Source organism: Ciona robusta, chromosome 7, assembly GCF_009617815.1.
Source record: "Ciona robusta chromosome 7, ASM961781v2".
Lineage (NCBI taxonomy): Eukaryota > Metazoa > Chordata > Ascidiacea > Phlebobranchia > Cionidae > Ciona > Ciona robusta.
The window spans coordinates 7,719,070-7,737,421 of NC_143241.1; the positions used below are offsets into that span (position 1 = coordinate 7,719,070).

Below are 18,352 nucleotides of genomic sequence, written 5' to 3' on the forward strand. Positions count from 1 at the left end.
TTGCGTAATAATAGCAAATGTCCCCTTGATTATTTAGTCTGCAGGTGCTTAAAACAGGTTGGATATTTGCCTTTTCACGATGCGCCTAAGTAGAAATCGATTTGAAAAAATACTTTGTACATGCTTAAAGCAACGCTTGTATTAAAAAAAGCTGGGAACTATTGTAATAAGGAAATAAGGAATACAGCATGAAATGACACGCTTCACTAACTTATGTGAATTAAAATAATGCTTATGACAATCCCTAAAAATATTTGCGATCGTTTAGGTGGAACTTAAATTGGTGCTCGTGTACCACATGGGAGACCTTTGCGTACCACAGTTCGAGAACCACTGGTTTTTAAGCATAATTATATCTCCTTCAGTATATTCCCCAGTTGGCCGACTGGTCACAAACACACGAAGACGTACGCAGGGATGCACAATATTCTAGGATATCTTAAAATACTTTATTTCGAATCTTTTGTATTTATAACAAAAAACGGCCAAGCCGAAACGTATAGCAACCTTTGAAAAGACGCTGCAAAACGTTTTCTCTCGAAAGTCCCACAAACACAAGAATCTTTTTTTTCAAAATTATTAAATTTAAAAAAAATGTTAGTTTAGTTGAAGAGATGATGTATGATAGCGTTATTAAACAAAATAGCGAAAGTATGAAAGCGTTACACTGTTACAGTAATGTGCATCACTAGACGTACGTCATAATCGTTGCGCAAGAGAACGTAAGAAAAAGGTTGTCATGTCCTTTAACCTCAGCCGTTTAGTTTATACTGTATTTGTTTGGTTCGCTACTTTACTTGTAAATTAGGAGGTTAACAATTAAGTTTCAAGAATCAGACGATCCGCGCAAAAAAATCGCTCGTCCGCGCAAAATCCGCGCAATTTCGATCTCCAAAAAAAAATCCTCCGCGCAGTTTGCAAACTTTCCAATCTGGAATAACGTGACTAGTTGGCTAGTAAAGAACCCTACGTCACCTAAAGACCATAAACCCCTAACGAATTGCCCAACATGTAATATTACGGAGGATTAATCACTGCTACTAAACTAGCTTTACTATATATTAGTAAAACTACCGCTATTTCCATTCATACTAAAAGGTCAAGGAGTCCGCTATAGATTTAAGAACCAACCTTGTTTACGTCAATAATACGTATGGTATAAATACATCTGCATTTCAAAACTAAATCACTTCTGCTTATATTAACTGCAATAATTCGACAGATATTAACCATATACATAACTTAAGAAAGTTAAGACAGGTTTTTACTTATGAGAACACGTAAACAACTAAAATAATTCATTAAAATCTCATTAAACTATTCTGAAATCTTTCGGGAAAATTTTAGAATCTGGCGGGAATACTAACCTCTATATTTGGCGAAACAGCTGAAGTTATTTACGATTTAATCGGGGAGTAGAAAATACTGTTTTCAACTACGAAAATACAATATAAATGTTTTTACCCGAAGAAACCTGTTCTAACTTTCATAAAAATGTTCTAAAAGTATCTTGAGTAATTTTATTGCGAGAAAAAAAACGTTAAAAAGGTTGTACAACAGTTTATAGCAAAATGGAACTAAATACATGTAAATGATTACAATATGCTGTTTATAATCACATTGTACGGGAACTAATAAATAATGCAACTCATGAGTATATTTACAAAGCAAAGACTTAAAAAAACGCACATGTTTTACATTCAATTCACTGAAAATAGGTTAGAATAATAGGAAATCAAATATTTCGAGGGTTTATTTTTATCATTTTTGACCAAATTTTGTTGAAGTGACGTGGGTGACAATAGAGATTTACAACGGACGGGGATCTGTGACTCTGCCCAAGAATAAAGGCGTTCTAGTATGAATATCTTCAATGATAAACAAGAAAGGTTTATTAGCGTTAATTCTCGTTCTAAAAAAGAAAGATCGCAACTCAAAGAACGCCGCCGTTGTGCTGGTAGCCCTTACGCCTGTCTCGTCCATAGAGATTGAAGCTATTTGGAAAACTGTAAAATAGATCGAAAAATTAGGTTGCCTTATCCTCGTGGCCGGAAAACGACAGTCGGTATAACACGGGTGTCCTGTTTCATACACCTCGTGCTTTGATAGATATGGATAAAGTCTTTAAAAAATTGGATAAATGAAAAAACACTAATAAATAAATATAAGATATTTCAGTTATTCTCGCGTGGTGGGGCAACGACAGCAATCGTTGTAACACAGGTGTCTTGTTTCATACACCTCGTGCCCGTTAATGAAAGACTGTAACTTATTTATCTTCGCGTACGGGAGCAACGACAGTCGTTATAACACGGCGCTCCGTTTAAGACATTACATATTCTATTACAACACAGAGTAGCTTTTGTAGTAACGTTACGTATGGGTTAAACACTTCACCAAAATAATCATTTTCGTTGCACCTAAAACGTTATTTTCTAAAGTTTATTTAATCTCACGTTTTGAAATAGCAAGCTGTCGACTTGTCATTGTAGAGTAATCGGCTGTGGTTCGATTAAATGGCTCGGTTAAGCCCTCGCTTCTAAGGACGGATTTCAAGTCAAGGTTGCTCTTTAACTGAAACGTAAGAAAAGTTTTATTTAGCTGTTTGATTGTCGTAGCAATAATTAAGAAAGAGCATTCTCGTATGTGAATCTTAACGGTTGAGAAAAACAATCACCCACAAAGTTACGTACGCGGTAACTCGTAAGCGGCGCCAGGTGTGTAAAACATATCACCCATGTTTAACGACTGTTGCTGTCCCGCAACGCGAGGATAAATAGGTTACATACTTTTTTTAACGGGCACGAGGTGTATGAAACAGAACACTCTTGTTATAACGACTGTCGTTGCCCCGCCATGCAAAGATAAACAAGTTTCCTTTATACAACCAATTGGACAGGAGGTGTATGAAACAGAACATCTTATATCTACATAGTTGCCGAATCAAAGATAAATAAGTTGCATTCACTTACTTCAAACTTTGGTATGTGTAACTCTACATTCCCATCTACCAATGAGGATCTCCATTTCTCTAGATTTGTCCCGAATTGCCTCTCGATTTCGCGAAGTGTGATGTTTTGGTTTGGAATAAGAACAATCATCTGACGACGCTCTCCTCTGTGACGTCATATTACGGGTTATACAGCCGATAAGAAGGGTTTTTAATTTTACTCGAGCCGTAAAGTACAAACTGGTACACTGCCAGCCTTTTTAACCAAATAATTGTTTTTTTGTCAAATAAGCAGCGCTGCCAAAAATGCACAATACAATATTGCTTTATAATGTTTTGGTGACAATGTATTTCTACAAGACGCCCGTCCAGCATGCTATATAGCAGCCGCAAAAAGGTAACTTCAAAAGTTATAACCAAGTGTTCTGTTTCATACACTTCGTGCCCGCGCTAAAAACAAGTTACCACGTATGTAACTTTGTGGGTAATTGTTTTTTATGTTTTACTGACAATTTGTACGACCCATTAGTGACCACAATGAGCAACAAAATAGCAAAAAATGAATAAAATATAAACCACTCACTTATAAGGCAGGATTACTATGTCTGGTGTGTTTGGGTGACATCTCCTCATTGAGAATAGCTGACAAAATTCCCCGGAGTAATGTAAGAAGTGGTTGGCAGTGACTTCCATCATCGGGGTCTGTTGGGATAAGGCGGTTATTAAACGTGAAGATAAAGTGGCAACCATGGATAAGGAACTCATCCTATGAGCAATGTAGCGAAAAGATGGACTCTGTTGTCACATAACATCCAATATTTTCTAACCATATTTGTAAAATTACCAACAATCTTTTTATAGTAGGGTGGGGTAAGATGGACTCTGTTGTCACATAATATCCAATATTTCTTAACCATATTTGTAAAATTACCAACAATCTTTTTATAGTAGGGTGGGGTAAGATGGACACTGTTAGCACATAATATCCAGTATTTCCTAATCCTATTTTTTTAACAATTACGACTCTTTTGAAGTCGTGAAGATACGCTTACATAATACCGTAAATATTCTTTGTTCACTAACAAATAAAACAATAAAACAGAATGAAAACATTTCCCATTTTACCCCAACCTACTATACATGTCCTTTGCAAACATAACTAAATTCCTATTCTTACCAACACAGGCGTCCCATTCGCCAATACAAATGTGCTGTTGCTGGTTCTGCCAGTTGTGAACGGATGCTTCCACAAAGCTTCAAAGAACAGAGTGTTAAACACGGTCACTAGGGTGGTGGGGGACAAATCGCTGGGTGAAACGATCTTCGTTATTTTTCTTTGAGTGCGAGCGTTTATCCACATGTTTATGTGACTTGATGCAAGCTGTGGATTAAGGGTGAGTGAAGATGTGATGATTGGTTATTTATGTTCTATAGACAGCACGCGAGGATCAACAAGTTACATTTATTCACTTCGATCTTCGCTTTGTATTTGAAAGGTTAAATGAATGCAAGAATGAAACTTACTTAACCTCCCGTGGCGGGCAAATAGATAAAATTAAATGTTTAGTAACATCGAACTTACAATGATCATAGCGCTTACTATAGCACCTCCTGTACACATATATATGAGTGAAGTGCTACACAGCTGCATGGTGGCATACGTCGTTGGGGCCTGAGATTTAGGCGAAAGTTGTCCCATTTTCCAAACATTGTATATGTATGCACATGCTCTAAGTCTAAGTTCAGGTCATTAAAAATTGGCTCTTGTGTGTATTCTATTATACGTGGGTGATGTAGCGGTACAGTAAGACATGCCAAGGGACCTGACATAATGCTCACATTCCGGGTGCTACAACGTATTAGTGACGAATTGGTAAAAAAAATGACCGTTACGTGATTGCCCAAGACCACGCCCATTAATATCTACAAGTAAAGAGTTCCGATGTGATTTTTAAAGTTTTATTCGAAAAAAAAAGTTTTTTTTCAATGTGTTTTTTAAAGTTTTATGCATTTTTTGAAAAATTCACATCTACTATATGACGTCAAAAAGTGTTAATTATGACGTCAACTTACTTCCGGGTCACTGAAGTCCACCGACGCGACGACCGCTTTGTAGAAATTTCTCGCGTCCGATATGAACCGCGTTTGCAAGTAGAGCCATCTTGAAGTGAAAACCCCGCTGTTCAAAAGCAACTTATCGCTCTGGCCTGGATTCGTACCAGGGAACGAAGTCACGGACAAGATTAAACTACGCAGGGTTTGAAAACCTCTCATGAAACGATCGTTGTGTTGAAGTATTGATGAAAATAAAGGGAGGCCGTCGAACTGTTCCCTGGGGTGTAAAGGTTTGGTTAGAACGACTACGACGGGTTCAATTCGTTATTTTCGTTTAATTTTACTTTAATGCAGTAATTTCCCAGTTTATTTACGTGACACGGAATATACGGATGCAATAATAAATGAATGAATGTAACTTATAAATATAGGAATGTAATTTATTTACCCTCGCATGGCGGGGCAACGACATTCGTTATCACACACGGGTGTTCTGTTTTATTCACCTCGTGTAAGAGTCATACCCGCTTTAAGTTAATTAGACAGATTTTTTCTGGTTTATTACATCACAAGTTAGCATAATGACATCACAAACCTCGTTCTTCCGGCCGACGCCAATCTCAGAATACCGACCACATTTGCGGCACCAAACGGAGAGAAGAAAACGTTTCTTTCAGCCACGTATTCGTCGGTGGCGCTATTAGCATGTGTGGCAGCGTTAAGAATAAACCCAGAGAATACACGAGTCGCGTTGACGACTTCAGCGCAATATTCTGGCATGTCCATTTGGGGCGGATGGGTTCTAACCTATAAATGTGTAGAAATAGGTAAAGGCATTGTGTTATTTACACTCACATTTATATTCACATTGGGGGCTAGATAGTCGTTAGAACACAGGTGTTCTGTTTCATACACCTCTTTCCGGATTACGAGTTATCACGTACGGCTGTTTTTAAAATCTTCCCGAAGTTTTTGAAATATTCCCGAAAAAGAAAAAATCTTATATAAATATTATTCTGTATTGTAGAGTCCTATAGCAAGCTTTGGAATCAAGTAATTGTCGGGCAGAGTTGGTCAACAATCCCTTTAAGTATATTATAAGATCTTAGTATATTATTATACACATGGCAAATTAAAACGGGTTTCACAAATATAACAAAGCATTGTGTCAGAAGATCGGCTCAGAGAAAATGTTATCAAAGAAAGCAACCATTTACTCTGGCGAGAATAATCGCCATGTATTTATTACGTCATAAAAACTCACCATTGGCATATAGAACGCTGATGACGTCATAAAGAAAAAGACGCAGAGAACCAGGACTTGCTTCTGAAACATTTTTTAAGGAATTTGTACGAAACTCTTAACCTGTGTAGATAATTTAAATTCGTTAAACAACACGTAAAACAGTTTTGAATATTTGAAATAAATTTTATTATTGGATTTTGTAAATACCCAGATATTACTTGGTTTCTAGACTGTATAAGATTCCTATATAGTTCAGACGTCGCGTTTTTGAATAGACTGTTGCAATCGATTAGATCTTTACATTATAATTAAGGTCTGTATTTTATATTAGAATATATATCCCAATACGGTTTAATATACGGCGAGGTATAGGCCATGGGATTTAGACCAGAATTGGTTCAAATACCTTCCAAGAATAAACGATTTATAACAGTTGCACTGCGCTGCGAAGGCTAAAAATGAAATAATGCAACTTAATCTACAACATAATACTGTTCCTGCCTTACCCGAGCCAGTCACTCGGGTCTGACAAGAATTTGCGAGTTCTTCGTTTATATACCAAGTTGCCTTTTTTCTTTCTTTTTGCATATCCGAAAATTGGTTACTTTTGATCCGAATCTAAATTACTTTCGGAAATCAAGCCTAAGATTGCGGTAAGCCCCGGCGGTTATTTATCCGGATGGAAGACTGACTGTGACATAATGCCAGTGACGTCATTTAGCATGACGTCATATTTTGCGCAAAATTGCAAAGGGACTCGGGTAAGAACGCATTTTATTTGATAGCGTATTTTTAACAACTGTCGTGTTTCTGCTATAGTTCCTGGTTCTTCGTAGTTTAAATAATTTGGTTTGCGCTATCGGATTCGAAAAGTTTAATTTAATAAAATAATTGCCGAAAAAACAAATTCTTGCGATATAATATTATTATGGATCAGTGTTTCTCTATAACGTCATAATAGAACCACAGCAAAATAAAAGAACAGGAACGCGATTAAGCCGCGGTTGGAATTATGACGGTATGAGAAATTAGCTTGAACTTTTGAAGTCGTCACAAATTATTTATTTATCAAAAATTTCAATATTACGATATATTATTTCTTTATGACGTCACACCAAAACCACAGCCAAGGGAAATATAAGACCGGGGTTGGAATTATGACGTAACAAAGAAATTCCCTACACTTTCGACGTCGCCACAAAATTATTGGAATTCAGTGTTTGTTTATTTGCAAAGTTAATGCAATAATTAGTTGTGACGACCGCGTTGTTTAAAAGCAAAATAGCCGACAGGATATTGCGCTAAAATAGTTTGGTTTGAGCCAAAATTAATTGGGGATCATCCGGTTGTCTCAACAATGCATTGAAAAAAATTGGGGCATGAGAAATATTTTAACACTATGTTTAGAAATCCTTCCCTTAAAGTAGTTGCATTAAACAGTTTGAAAATTTTGTTTATTTAATTTGGTTCTAAAACCCAAGCTACTGTCCGAATTGGAATAAAACTACTTTCTCCAAAGTCTATTTAATTGTAAGTTAGTCGGCAAAAACAAGATTCAAGGATGTGGTCTCAAAATTACTAGTTTTAATACCAAACTTATTTATCTAAGGTTTGGTCTGGGTTTGGCGCTTTTAATTTGCACAAAACTGCATTTAAATACTATTTCTATGTCGTGTTTATATGTTTTTTTATTAAATTGTAAAATATAAACAAAAAAATCAATTTCGAATTATAAAAGCGAAACTTCCGTTTTAGAATCTAATCTGCGCGTAAATGATGACGTAATATACCTTTTAGCTCGCGTTTTGCATTCTAGTTTTTACAAAACAATTAGTTAAAACTGAACTGATGTGACACTGTCATAGCTCGCCTCCGCGGAACAAAACAATATATTCGGGAATTTTTTTTGAAACAAAATCAGGGAAATTATGCCAAAAAAACAAACAAAGAAATATCTACGCTGAACAACGCCGGGTGTAGATATTTCTTCGTTCTTTTATGCTGAGGAAGGTACGCTGTAGTGTAAACGCCGCCTAAAAGAACAAACAAGAAATATCTACACCTAGCGTTGTTCAGCGCAGGTCAGCGTAGATATTTCTTTGTTTGTTCTTTTTACATAAATTTCCTGATTTCGTTTCAAAACAAAATTCCCGAATATATTATCTATGACGTTACAAGATGAACAAAGGCGATTATGACGAAATAGAAACGTAGATTTAATATGATCGTGACTTTAACTTTGTTTATTGGCATTTTATCTTGCCTAATGAGAAGATTTAATGCAGATTTTGGTAAACCATTTAAACACTATACGCCCATTAGTTATACTGTATTAGTAACCGGTTTGTAGAATTTTCCACGAAATTAACATTTCTATTCTACGTGGGTGAGGTCCTATAAAGCAAAGCACGCTATGGGTCCAGGAATCTATAGGCCAGAGTTGCCCATTACCCCAACAATGCATATGCACTGTTGTATGGATGAGGTCCTACTGCATGACAAGGTATGACTGCGGGGTCTAAAATTTAGGCCACAGTTCGCGCGTATGGAACACAAATGTTTTGGAACGGAAAAAAAATTTTACACACGTTTCCCAACACTCGGCGTTTTAAGTTATGCAGCAAATACGAGAAAAATTCCGTAATAAATATAAACTTGTCAGGTGCGGCAAATGCAACTTATCTATTGGCTTGTACTTATTATTGGCGTATGTATATGAGTAGCGTGATGTCTATACGTAAACTTAAACCGCGGAACAAATTTAACCGATAAAAATTACACGATATTTAGGATACATTATAAAAGTAATATGAAAAACATTTTATCTCAAAAATTACTATGTAATTATATAAACAAATTTAATTTATATCTAGACACGTTATATTGGCGGTGTTTTGCCGATACTACCTATTTGTAAACAAGCAGCCACAAATTTCTTTGTGGTCGTTTAGTTTTGCATTACATAATCTTCAAACGTTTAATGTTCGTTTTATTTACGAACATAAACAAGTTTTCATCGACAAGAGATGCAATTAAGACTTACTTAAAATATCGTTGTATTTTTATACACAAAGCTGCACTTATAGGGCTAAAAATATTCGTACAAACAACGCAAGATGACGCGCAAGATTGAGATGGGGGTAAACAGTTTTTAGACTTTTAATAATATCAACAAAAATAATCTCGTAAAAACTTGAAAATAATTTTTGATTAAAACGTCAGAAACAGGATTTCGTTTAAAACTCGGAAGGTATGCAGTTTTAAAGTTCGCATTAAAATTCAATTTTAAACTAGGTCAAGATAGATATAGATAATATAAATAAATGTATTGGCTATGCCGAGAATATAGCAGGGTGGGGGAAGACGGGACGCCGATCGTGTTTTAAACAATTAACAACGGTCTATGGGAGTCGTGAGGATACGGATTTACAATTCTTCGAATGTTCTTTGTTTACTTTTTAATGTTTTATGTGTTCTACACAAGCGGGATATTTTGAATCTTTCGTGCTAAAGATGTCCCATCTTACCCCACAGTACTTCATACACATTCAATCTGTAGAATAAAAACGTTTAATCTTTTTCAGCTTAAAGGCTTATACAGATATTTAGTTTTCGTTTACATTAATTAAAGTTTAACAGCAGCCTATTCAAATCAAGCTTTTGTCCTGAATTGTGAACCCACTGTAAAGCTATACACACAGAACTACTGTGAACTTCATACAGGCTTGCAAAGATAAAATACTTCGTTTTCGTTCGGTTTTTATAGCATGTAGCGGTACACTGTTTGTCTTTTATTTTACAAACGCATATCATTTATTAATTTGTTTATTTAATAAGTCCTCTATATGCACTGTTGCGCATTGCGGACCGCGTAGCTGGTACAGTGTTCGTTTTTTATTTTACAAAAGAGCGAGATATTATACACAATTATACGACGCCGGTTGCAATTTATCACATCAGCGGCAGATCATTTAGTATTTTATTATTTAAATTGTTACACCGCTGGTCGTTGTCATGCGAAATGTAGATGCGCCTATATTAATCATAACGTAATGGGTCACTCCTTGTCGTTAACCTCCGCGCCGTGTTAATGTATGTCGTTTATAATGCTTAATTTTAATACCGAATGCATCAATTGTCAAGTCAAAATTCCGAATGTCGAGTAATATAGTGGGGTGGGGGAAGATGGGACACCTTTAGCACGGAATATATAAATATTCTGATCGTATTTTATACAATTAACAATGGTCTATGAAAGTCGCGAGAACAAGGTTTTATAATTCCTTGAATGTTTTTTGTTTGCTACCAAAATGTACGAGAAAATAGAATGAAAAGGTGTCCCATCTTCCCCCATCCTACTATATAATACGCATCTGCATTTTCAAATAATTGTATAGCCCGTTAAAGCGTGAAGTGTTCGGTAAGCCTACCTATTTTACAAATGCATATCATTCATTACATCATTTATTTTGTTGTCCTCTGTGTGCAGTGCGGGCCGCGTAGTTTGAACACCATTGGTCTTTTATAACCCATAATCGAAACTCCACAAAGTTACAAACATGGTAACATGGACGAGGTGTATGAAACAGAACACCTATGTTAAAACGACTGTAGTTTTAGTGCCACGCGAGGATAAAGTATGTGTATGAAACAGCACTCCCGTGTTATAACGACTGTCGTTTCAGAGCCACGCAAGGATAAAAAGTTACAAAACATTAAACATAGTTAATCACAAAATAAGACACCCTGGTTATAACTTTTGACCCGCCATGCGAGGAAATAAGTCAAGAGACTGAAAAGCACTTTCGAAAATGGCTGTTAAACCTAATGAGTCTAGACATTCGATTTTAATAAATAAACGAGCCATGTGTTATGTCAAACTTGTGTTTAGTAATTTACATTTTAGCAAGTGGGCAAAGTTCACATCTCCTGCTATCCTTGATCAGCATACACATTAGTACCAACTAATTCGCCTGTATAAAGTTAGACTTCGCAAAACGTGTTACCGACTATAGACAAAACTCACCGCTTTACAACTAACTGTAGACAGCAACCAATCCATCAGATTTCTATCTTCGACCGCGGTGTCATCTGGTTTAGTTATCTTCATCCTCGCTGTCATCCAATTCATCCGGATGAGAGAACCAGAAAGCAGATTTTATCTCACCGCTAGATGTCGTGCGCGTTTCCGTCGCGGTATTTTGCATATTTTGACAAAATCGCTTTATAACATTCGAGCAAACAATTTTTGGGCGTATTGTAGATGCATAGCGTCACAAAACATGTTTATCACGTCACCAACAACGCCCATTTCGTTTAGCGCATTAAAAGAATGAATACATGTCATTGATTATCCTCGCAATGAAAGGCAAAGAAAGGCATTATAACACGGGTGTTCTATGACACCCTAAGAAAAAACAAACATAATTTAATTTTGGTAACTTTTGATGATTTTTTTCGACTTTACCACTAACAATATCGTATTTGGTATAATCAAGGCCTGCTAGCTAGAGAATAATTTACAGTTTACGTTTAAAATTAGAAGGCCTATTGTATGTATAGTAGGGAGAGGGAAGATGGGATACTTTGAGCACATAATATACAAGTACCCTGACTGTGTTTTGAACAATTAATAACGGTCCATGAAAGTCGTGAGGATATGGTTTTATAATTCTTAGAATGTTTTTTGTTCACTAATAAATGGGTCAAAAAAACGAAATGAAACGGTGTCCCATCTTCCCCACCCTAATATTTCTGTAGTAGGTCGTGACATATTACACGAAATTTGGATTCAAAACAAACAATCCACCCAACCAACCGACTTAACGTGATCGTAGAGATAAATAAACTGTTCTAGTGTTTAATTTCACCTAAAATGTGTCTTTTTGAACCGGATTAAAGAGTATTTGTTTAAAACTAAAGCCGTAACCTCCCCCCGCCTCTAGACAGGGTAGGCAAGTCGTGCCTCCTTTAGATTTTGATCTTTTTTATCTTAGTTTGGTTGACTCTTATGTTGTATATATTGGTTGTTAAAATGGAGGCGTTAACGTCAAGTCAAGGAAGGTAAATATCCGCTTTAAAATAAACGCCCCTTTTAAGTGGCAAAGATATATATAAAGATCTTAACCCCAATACAGTTTAGATCGGCTATTTAAAGCACTTTTCTCTGAAATGAATTCGTACCGGAAAAATATACACGGCAAAGAAATTTTAGCTTGGGAAAAAACATAATTTTTTGTCTTATCGGCAGGGATTGATTGTCTGATATAAGTTTTAACACATTAATACATCGCCGTATCGATGTTAGCGTGTTTTAACCAGAGCCATTTTGATTTTAACGACTGTCGTTTAGCGTTTGATTCCCTTTTTTCGTTTAATTAAATACTACCTTCGTTATCATATTCGCGGAGAAAAATAAAATTTAAATGTCATTTTTAAGACAGACATGTGTGTACTATACATATAAAAATACACATTTCTGGGTGAAAAACACCAAAAAAGTGGCAAAAATATTCTGTTAAACAAAAAATACGTAAAATCTTGGAATAATTAAATAAACAAGGGGATTCCCCTAGATGACGAAGTGAAAATTTGTTATTCACGTCAACAGAAATTAAACACAAACTATTTAAGGTCACCTTACTTTCGTTAAGTTTGTGGTGACGTAGACATGCAATTAGAAACGTGAGCGGCATTTAATTGCTGTTGTTAAAATTAGGCGGAAATTTTGACACCAAGATTTCACTTTGTTAAATAAACAAGTTGCACGAACATTTTGGTCTCAAAAAAACTGTATACGCGACTTTTTTGCTCACTTTTATACATACATTTTCACGCAGCTTTTTGACCCATTTATCCGGAATTCGTCTAAAAAAAATCCAAAAAAAATAATTACCTCACATACAGGGTAACTCGTAAGCTGGCACGAGGTGAACACCCGTGTTATAGCGACTGTCGCTTTCCGGCCACACGAGGATAATGTAAGTTACATTCATTCATATACGCTTCTATTACGCTAATTCCCACGACCAAACACGCCATTTGAGCTATGATGCATGCCAGAGTTTCTCTTACCCATACACTTACATATACTAGAAGCACAGTAAGTAGAAACACTTAAATAAATAGTAAAGCTCATCAATGAACTAATACACATACTTTAATATACATCACACGAACTCACAATTTTTTCAAGCTTAGTAGCCCAGTGGTAAAATGACTTCTCTAGGGGTTACAGGTTTGAGGCTCGTCGTTGCTATCATTGTGGATGTTTCTGTTCTTGGCTAAGACACCAAGTCCCTTATGGGTTGTCCAAATTGTCAACCATGTAACAAACGGAACACCCCCCAAAAAACAATCAGCCACAAAGTTACATATGGTAACTTGTAAGCTTACACAAGGTGTATGAAAAGAAACATGACTGTCGTTGCCAGACCACCCCACTGTATAACAACTGTCGTTTTCACACGAGGGTACAAAAGTTACTTTTATTTGTATACATTGTTTGAGAACAGCCAACCTAAAAAGATAACAATAACAAAACACACGAAAACAATTTTGGGATCTAAAGTTTAAGTCCATTTTGTTTCAAGGTGTCAAAATTATGAAATATGTTGTTTAGATATGTTTACCCTTTAAATAAGTAGGTGTACTTAGTGATACAATCTTGGTGCAAATTAAAAAGTAATTTTCTTTGTAGAAAACATGATCATAGCCAAAAATACACCATGGTTTTCAGCGAAACAAAATTGCGTTCCAAAAAATAAAAACTAGTCCCGTTACATGTTTCGAACAAGCTGTATAAAATCTCACATCGATCAAAGTTTTGTGTTTATTTTGATATTATCAGCATTAGATTTGTTTGTTATCGGGTAAATAACATGAAATCACAGAAGCCATCAAGGATTTATTGACTTATTTGGTTCTAAATTTTAAAATTAAATTCAGTACCTAAAACTTCTCGTTTTTAATAAAAAAATTTTTATAAATATTTTGACGGTAAAGTGATTTTTAATGAATGCGATTTTATGAATTGATTAATTTAATTGCTATATTTTAAAATTACAATTAATAAGATTAACACATTAATACATACAAACAATCTTTTTATAATATTCTTCTGTAGTTTACAAATTATAATCAGCTTTAATGTTTCTGTTATTACAGAGTTAAATTTTGTGCGAAAAAACTAATAAATTCCTGATTTAATTCAACTTATCAATCAGAATCTTATCTCTTTTATCAATTTTCTGGTCTGGTTTGCCCCCAGAGCGATCAAAGTGACTACGTAGATATGAACTTGTAAATATATGGTATATTTAAGTGTGTACGCATTACACTGTCTGTATATAAATAAGCGGTTAAAAACGTGCCGCTAATTCGTTCGCCAATCTGTGTAAAATTAACCGTGTAAGATGACATTTTATGAGGTGTCAGTCAAAAATAACTTGGCTTGTATAAACACCAGTGAAAAGTGGTGCAACAAATTGAAGGTTATTGTTTTGTTAACACTTTGTAAAACTAACTGTCAAAAGTTCTAAAGTGTCAGTCAGATATAACTTGACTTATATAAACACATGTGACAATAACCTTGGATTGGTTGCACCACTTTTCACAGGTGTTTATTTAAGTTAAGTTGTATCTGACCGACATTTCAGTATTTTTGTTAGCTAGTTTTACAAAGTGTCAACAAAACAATAACCTTGAATTGCTTGCACCACTTTTTACAGGTGTTTATATAAGTTAAGTTGTATTTGACTGACAGATTTAAAAAGAAGTGTTGGTCAAACGCAATTAACTTTTATAAAACACCTGTAAAAAATTGTTGCAACCAATTCAAGGTTATTGTTTTGTTGATGCTTTGTAAAGTACAAATGTATAAAAATAATAAATAAATAAAAACCTTAATTCGAATTTAACAAAACAAAAACCAAACAGTAACTATTACAATGTAGGTTCTTGACCACAACAGCAATTATTCAAACATGTAATTTAATTGTTTGTCATTTTTTTCTAAGAAAATTTATATCTGTTAGGTCATAATGACAATTGTTTATGTGAAGGTAATCTTCATAAATTATAGAGATCCTATATAAACCGGGGAGCTTTGCGGCATTTAACCATGGAGATCCTATTTTGCGGCTTATGAACATAGAAATCTTATCCTTTGCATTCCTCTGCGGTTATTATTAAGAGCTCACCACTCGAGAAGGTGTGGAATTAGTGTTGAGTGGCTAAGTACTTTGAGAACGATACTTATGGTGTTTATGAGGTTTGAAAGTAACAAGTTATAATCAAACACTTAACCCACGCCGGTAACTTCACCGACGCACATTATAGGAGTGCCTGCTGTTTCCTATCGTGGTTTTGCCAACGTATATCCAAACCACAGTTGTGCAGACAGTGGTTTGCAAAGTATATGCAATAACAAGTAGCTTGGGGTCAAAAACAGGACAATTGAGGTTGTTAAACTAAAATTTGTCCTTTATATGTAAATTTGTCTGAAATATTTTCTGCACTTGTAAAATGAACTAAAAAGGTGGTTTCACTTTATATAACGTAATATTCACTTTTTTTTAAAAGTAACCGAGACACTATGGCAAGCTTTAATATCTGGTGTGGCCATATTGTAGTACCATCTATGTTGGGATAATGGGATAATTTTATCCTAAATCTCAGGTCCCATGGCAGCCCATAAGACCTTACTCATATAGAATAGAATGTGCATATACAATGTTTGAGTAATGAAACAACTCTGGCCTAAATCTCAGGTCCCATGGTATGCCTCACTGCAGGACCTCACCCATATAGAATAGAATGTGCATATACAATGTTGGGGTAATGAGCCAACTCTGGTCTAAATCCCAGGTCCCATGGTGTACCTCACTGTAGGACCTCACCCATATAGAATAGAATGTTCATATACAATGTTTGAGTAATAGGCCAACTCTGGTCTAAATCTCATGTCCCATGGCATGCCTCACTGTAGGACCTCACCCATATAGAATAGCTTAATATGTATAATGAGACACTTTCGTTTGTAAAATACTTATTAGATAAATCATGTCAATTATACTTGATGCCTGGCAGTAACAGCATATATAAACCTATAGCAGATTGATTACAACTGAAACCACATTAATAAATATTGAGCAGATTACCATCGAACCTCGTATAATTAATATTCACAAACCAGTTTCTATGACCTAACATTAGTGGGTTATGACCTCATAATGCAATACGTTATGTATTAATGTAGGGGTAAACCAAATTTGCCTAAATATTTAGCACCGAAAAATTTTTCGGGAGTATTTCAAGAACTGCGCACCAAACTGGGACCAAATATGGTTTCTTAAACACGCTGTGGTTTGTAACTGCTGTTTCTGTAAACTTTGGATTAGGGTAATTAAAAAGTGAATCATCACGGATTGGTGATTTGTTAAACAAGATACAAGGTAGGTCGTGTCTACCCAACCTGCTTAATCATTGTGGGGAGTGTGGGATTTCAAGCTAGGGGTTTATAATATAAATATATCAACATAATATATAGGCAATCAAAAACAATATGCAACAAAAATTTAAAATTTATAGACTTTTTGTTTTACTATTTATTTGTTAAAGTTAATATTTCAAAATACTAAATTTTGTTGTTTTTTTATCCCAAAATAATATAAATATATCAACACAGTTACAAAATGTATAGATAATAAAATAATATGCAATAAAACTTAATCACTACTTCTTGTTTTATTATCCCAATATAATATATAGACAATAAAAAACAATTAGCAACAACTAAATTTTGATTTCATTATGAGGGTTATGATGTAAACTAAATATATCAATAAAACATATATGCCATAAAAAATTCATAGACATTTTGTTTTACTATTTATTTGTTAAAGTTAATAATACAAAATACCACTACATTTTGTTTTATTATCCCAAAATAATATAAATATATCAACAAAATATAGAGACAATAAATTTATAAAGTTACAGCCATCTGTTTTCATAATCTTAATAAATGTTTTTGGTTTTTATCAAAATCAACAGAAATTGTTAAGTTGAAAACTAAATATAAGCACTTAACAGAAGCATGTTTTACAATGTAATTTCTATAAATTAAAAAACGTATTTTTACTTATTTTTAAATTTTTGGCAGCATACATTATTTAACTTCAAACGTAATATTCACAAACAAATTAAATACAATTCGAAATGAGTTTAAATATTTCTGAGAAATTTTGGTCTACCAGCTGCAAAATTTTAATTTACAAACGCATTTTAAATGTTTTTGCAATATTGACAACAAAAGCATCATATACTAGTTCAAATGGGTTCAATAAGACAAAATTGAAACAAATATTTTAGAGTAATTTTGTCTGCCAGCTGCGATGAGCTATAATTATCCGACTTTTCCGATTAATGTCAAAAACGTCACTTAAATTTAAAATGAAAGTTTGTACGACATAAATTACAACTTATCTATTTTCCGCAAAAATTTCGAGTTAAAAAAACAAAAGTCGTGTGGGAACCAACGCGATTTTAAATTTAAGTTGCACGGTAAACACTAGGAATAACTGGTCTTACAAAGTACTTTGGCTCAAGTACAGAAGTGAATATATTTAAATTAAAAGCGATGAAACTGCCTAGACTCCACAACTAATTATTTCAAGCTGTACCTTGTATGAGTTACACCCATGTTTTGATCGTAATATTGTTCACGAACCAGACAAACACTTTAAAATATGAATTCCACTTTGCAATTAAAAAATAACTTAACGTTTTTACCTATGCACAATTTGCATATTCACAAAATTCCTATAAAAATACCATAAAATGAAATAAAACCGTTCAAAATTATGACAAAATAATCTCATTGTTTTATAAACAATAGATATTTGTTATTAAATAAATTTAAAATCCTTCAATAATTAAGTCTGTTTATGATATCATAGATAGTTTCATTCTGATAAAGATTGTGATGTCATAATCTGTTTAAAAACAAACAATCCAACAAACCATGATGTCACAACCACGATATGTGACCTCATAATCAGTATTATCGTAAACAAACGCCAATCTCAAATCTAGAACAC

At 34.4% G+C, this 18,352-nt stretch overlaps 1 protein-coding gene across 1 annotated transcript; it reads right to left on the minus strand.

The window, feature by feature from the left end:
* Positions 1–1,510: 1,510 nt before the first annotated feature.
* Positions 1,511–11,662, minus strand: LOC149734396 (serpin B6-like). Its single transcript, XM_089880910.1, has 9 exons — positions 11,278–11,662; positions 6,270–6,371; positions 5,601–5,812; positions 5,024–5,282; positions 4,128–4,331; positions 3,534–3,652; positions 2,973–3,117; positions 2,457–2,574; positions 1,511–2,006 (listed from the first exon to the last, which is right to left on the minus strand). Exons 2-9 carry the CDS (start codon positions 6,339–6,341, stop codon positions 1,810–1,812), a joined length of 1,326 nt encoding a protein of 441 aa, XP_089737036.1. The 5' UTR covers positions 6,342–6,371; positions 11,278–11,662; the 3' UTR covers positions 1,511–1,809.
* Positions 11,663–18,352: the final 6,690 nt, after the last annotated feature.